Source organism: Apaloderma vittatum, unplaced genomic scaffold, assembly GCF_000703405.1.
Source record: "Apaloderma vittatum isolate BGI_N311 unplaced genomic scaffold, ASM70340v1 scaffold2922, whole genome shotgun sequence".
In the NCBI taxonomy this organism is placed as follows: Eukaryota; Metazoa; Chordata; class Aves; order Trogoniformes; family Trogonidae; genus Apaloderma; species Apaloderma vittatum.
Genome location: NW_009701735.1, coordinates 104,373 through 109,062, shown reverse-complemented (window position 1 = coordinate 109,062; position 4,690 = coordinate 104,373). Strand labels below are relative to the sequence as shown.

The 4,690-nt window shown below is 44.2% G+C and overlaps 1 protein-coding gene across 1 annotated transcript in view; it reads left to right on the top strand.

Moving 5' to 3' along the window:
- Nucleotides 1-3,992, top strand: part of TGFBR2 (transforming growth factor, beta receptor II (70/80kDa)) — a 32,511-nt gene extending 28,519 nt beyond the window's left edge. The window contains exon 6 of the mRNA XM_009879243.1: nt 3,449-3,992. Within this exon, the coding sequence (XP_009877545.1) occupies nt 3,449-3,648 (200 nt within the window). The 3' untranslated portion in view covers nt 3,649-3,992. The remainder of the gene's footprint in view (nt 1-3,448) is intronic.
- Nucleotides 3,993-4,690: the final 698 nt, after the last annotated feature.

The window sequence follows — 4,690 nt, the reverse complement described above, 5'->3', positions numbered from 1 at the left end:
ATCGGTAAGGAGCGTCGCGTGTGAGCAGCCAGGAGCCGCACCACACATTTAGCTGCTGCCCAAAGCCTGAGCCTTAACTCAGTGCCCTGCCCAACAGGATGGACCTCTGTTTTGCACGGATTAGAGCTCTGTCTCATGGTGGCACCGGTGCTGCCTGTGGTTCAGACACTACAGTGCTCTGCGCTGTACTTGCCCCAAAGCCCTGGGATTTTTGCTGCCCACCAGCATAATCTAAAAGTGATCAAAATAAAAAGATTGGAAACCAGAGACCTGACAATCATCCAGCCAGCCACAGAATAGTTAGGGCCTTAAAGCACACTGTGTGCTGACTCTCAAAGGTCAAAGAGAACAACTTAACACATGGGCCCCTTCAGCAGAGAAAACAAATCTCAGTACTTTATCATGGCGAGTAGTCATAGTTGTGTCCCAGCTGTTGACAGGTTTAAGAAAATAGGAAATGAGTCTTCAGCAAGCCAGCTTGGTTTTATTCAGGTTGCACATTAGCAGTCTTCTTTCCTTTGCATGTTGTGAAGCATTCTGTCAGCTTTCCTCATTCACAGACACCATGGTTACGCTTCCTAGGCAATAGTAGATTTCTCAGTAGATGAAACTGAACGGAAACAAGTCAAAGGCATTGCATTTCTTCACCTTTGCTCTGAGCAGTTTTATTGGTAGAGATAAAATGAGAATCGTATCAGACAAGAAGTAAGACTTAGTCATTCCACTTGTCAATAAAGTATGTTGAGTGGTCTTTGCAGACAAAAGGAAAATATTGTGAACATCTCTAAAGCCCAGACAACCAAGATCATTCGTATTTCCACCAGAAGCAATGTAACACTCCCTTTTTCTTTCTAGATGAGATGTTAAAATCGTAGTCTAACACTTACTTAAGAAAGGCCAAGATCAATCATCTTTCCGACCAAGAACAACACATCTGCTACTTGAAGACAATGGCAGAGTGCAGCCCCTTCCTGGGCCCCAGGGCCTTGCTCCTTATGTAGTCATCTGTGATGAGTAGGGTTACTGAGGAGGGGCCTTTAACTGGGGAAGAGAGCTGTATTTTGAGGGACACTGGGATATATGATATTACCAGTACTAAAAAGCCTTTGACATTTTTGGGAGCTGTAGATACAACTATCCTCTAAATGACAAGTTGAGCTGGGAAGGAGAAATTGTACTAATGCTTATCCTTATAGAAAAGAACTGGTTGCAGAGATTTTATAAAAATTGTGGATGAGCTAGTAAAAGGGATTATGAATTGACTGCAATTGTTTCTTTTCCACAAAGGCAAAACAAAGTCCAAACTGATAATACGAATGTGATACCTTGGAAGAGCCCAATTAACAAAGCAGAAAAGAATCCTGATTCAGATCATTTGGGAGAAAAAAAAAATAGTAGGAAATGCTTAATTTTAAGAACAGTGTGAGAACATTTCTGGGGATATTCAAAAGACATGGTCTCCTGAAAAAAATTAAGGAAGACTAGAGAACTGTTTAGGGAAACAGAAGAACACCAGGAAAGTCTGCAGTCAGCAAACTTGTGGATAATCAGAGTTTTCTCGAGAGCAAAAAGAAATCTGACTTAGTACCAATTTGTTGCTGGCTGTGAAAGATACTGCTTATGCTAATACAAAGTCAGAAGCGGTCAGCAAATATTTCTGTTCTGCATTTGGGAAGAGTCAGACGATGTACATGTAATAGAAGGTGATGAAGGCCCCTAAAAGCAAAAGTCATTGGCACTTAAAGCAGGCCTGGGGCAGTGGTAGGTGGCCCAGAGATTTGTCCATGTTTGGGACAGGGCTACTCCTGCGGGCACGGTGGTGGAGCACTGCATTACATGACAGTAGAAATGGGAACCACCGTTATGCCTTGGAGACAAGCATCCAGGAGCTTGTTTCATGCCCAGCCAGGTGTGCCAGCAGGCGTAGGTGTGCCGGCACGCTCAGGGCAGGGCTTGCGATCCCCGTCGTGCTTGGGCATGGGGCAGCCCTGTGGCTGCTGTAGTGACAGCGAGCCTGAGTGTGCGGAGGGCTGCAGCTCAAGGTACTGGAGTAGAGCTGTAAGATGCACTGTGAATTTAGACACGCTCTGGGTTTAGGTAGCAGGCAAAATGATCACAGATTTGGACCTAGGTGTCCTGCGCTCAACTTCAGGGACTTCTTCCCTGTGTCAAACGCAGAGGTCAGTCTGCCCCTAGGACAGGGCAGCCCACCAACTGTGACCGTGTCACCTGCCCTTGGGCACAGCCAGGTCCTTCGGGGTTCAGCTGAGCACCTAAGGCAGGAAACGGATGCCTGGCAACAGGTTCAGAGGACATTTAATGATGGTGGATTTAATTCCCTTCGTCTGCATCCCGTCACCGTTTCACATCGCGCTATCTAAAATGCAGCGATGCATCGGCTTCTGTGGGCCTGTGACAGTTTGCAGCAGCTGAGGATCTGCTTTGAACTCCATGGAAGTTACTTGTACTGTAATGGCTCTTCCATATTCATTTCCTTCTCTGCAGTCATGTTTGTGTAATGAACTCATTATTCATCATGATAAAATTCTGGAATGGATTTACATATTGCTCTTTTTTTCCCCCCTTAATGAGATTTGTTGCACTATTGATTTCCAGTTAATATTTAATATTTAATTTAATTTACTGCTTGTAATTTCAATGCCGGCAGAAAACTAATGTTATTTGTATACAGACAATATCATTCTGTTATTAACATTGACATCAGTCAACATCAGCAATTAGGTAAATTATGCAATTAATGCAGTGTTGTGAAATGTTATTTTTTTAAATGAGAAGTTTAAGATAAATCCTTCTTAATGGGCTTTTAGTGTCATAAAGCAAAGCACACAATTTGCTGGCAAATACCTTATGTTTATAAAATGCATTACAGAGACGCAACTGGTTTTTGCTCCCGTAAACATGTGCATCAGCACTGAAATGAAGGTTAAATAGTTACATCTGTGAGTGACTTGTGTTTAAGCATTTGTGGGACTGTGGCCCATATTTGCACATAGATTTAGGTAGTCTGCAAGGAATTTAGAAAGGGCTAAAGTAGGGCCTGATACTGCTGGCAATCACGATTTTGTTCAGAAAACCCAGACAGAATTCAGACATGCAAAGGCATGGGCTGAGCAGGAAGTCACGTTACCCAAGAATTGTGATCATATTTATTAAACCTCCCTGACTCGATTCTATAGTACTAGTCCAAAACATCATTTTTCTTATTATAAAGTATCAGAACATGACAGTACAAACTAAAGTGCTGAAAATGTTGCAGTAGAGTTTCTTACTTTAAAAAGAAAAGAGTAAAAAAGCATATCCCCATGACAGTAGCAGCAGAGCCCATGAAGGACATCCAGAACATACATGAGTAACCCCCTGAACTTCAGAGGGCATTAAAGCAACCTCCCACATGGGCTTTGGTGGTGACTGGCCCCATCACGGCTGCTCTCTCTGTGCTCTCTGCAGGGCATCCAGATGGTGTGTGAAACTCTTATTGAGTGCTGGGACCACGACCCCGAGGCCCGGCTCACAGCACAGTGCGTCGCCGAGCGCTTCAGTGAGCTCAAACACCACGACAAGCTCTCGGGAAGAAGCTGTTCGGAGGAGAAGATCCCTGAAGATGGCTCTGTGACCACTGCCAAGTAGCGTGAACCTGAGAGCTCCAAAATGGAGAGAAGTCGCTCCTAGAACGTTCACCTTGGCAAAGGAAGAAGTCTCGTTCGATGCCTTGACTTGCTTCCTGGAGGACTGAGGCTGTCACTACTCCCTTTAGGCTCCAGCTCTGGACAGGGAGATGTACTCATGGGAATGAAGAGCCAGGGAGTAAGTGTCATACTCTAGCATTGGCTGCCAGCATCATGCCGTAGGAGGAGCTACGTATGTTAGCACTTCCTCAGGAAATAAGATTTCAAAATAGCCAATAACATTATGCACTTTATTAATGCCTGTATATAACTATGAAAATGCTATTTTTATATATATACATATACGCACATATATATCTATAAAATGTGTGTGTATGTATATATCTGTCTCTCTACCTATATATATATATGTAAACAGCCGTGCTTTGAAAAAAAAAGAGTTTTTAAAAAAGTGCTTCCAGGAATTTACCGGTGCATTAGAGGTCCCTCCGCCTTAGGGAAGGAGCCTGGGGAGACTGGTGTAGCATAACACCAGCAGCTGTGCACTAAGCGCTCTGCCAAAAAGCTTGGACTAATCTGCAATAAGAAGATGACTTTCAAAGCATGTGCAGGAACCACCCAGTTGTGGCCCTGCACTTTGCAGATGCAGGAGCAGCAGTCTCACAACAGCCGGGCCAGTTTGGCTTCGCAGTTGTAGCTACGCAGTCCTGTCTGCAGCACGTTTTGGAAGGTTCAGGGATACCTTTGCCCTCTTACCTTAACCCTGTCGTCCTCACAATGTCCCAGAACTGGAGTGCGAGGACGCTTGGTCCCTCCCAAGCGTTTGTTTTGATACAGAGGTCACTTATGTTATATGTTTATTGGTTTGAAGTCGTGCTGCTTGCAAGTAAGTTGCAAAATATGTGCAGGATGCATTTTCCCCTCCTCCCATCCCCACCACCAAACCAGACAGGGACAGCAATAATCCAAGCAGATGTTTTATATTTGCTGTGCATTCTGAGTGCAGGCAATGCTATCTTTTTTCTTTCCTTTTACCTTGATTG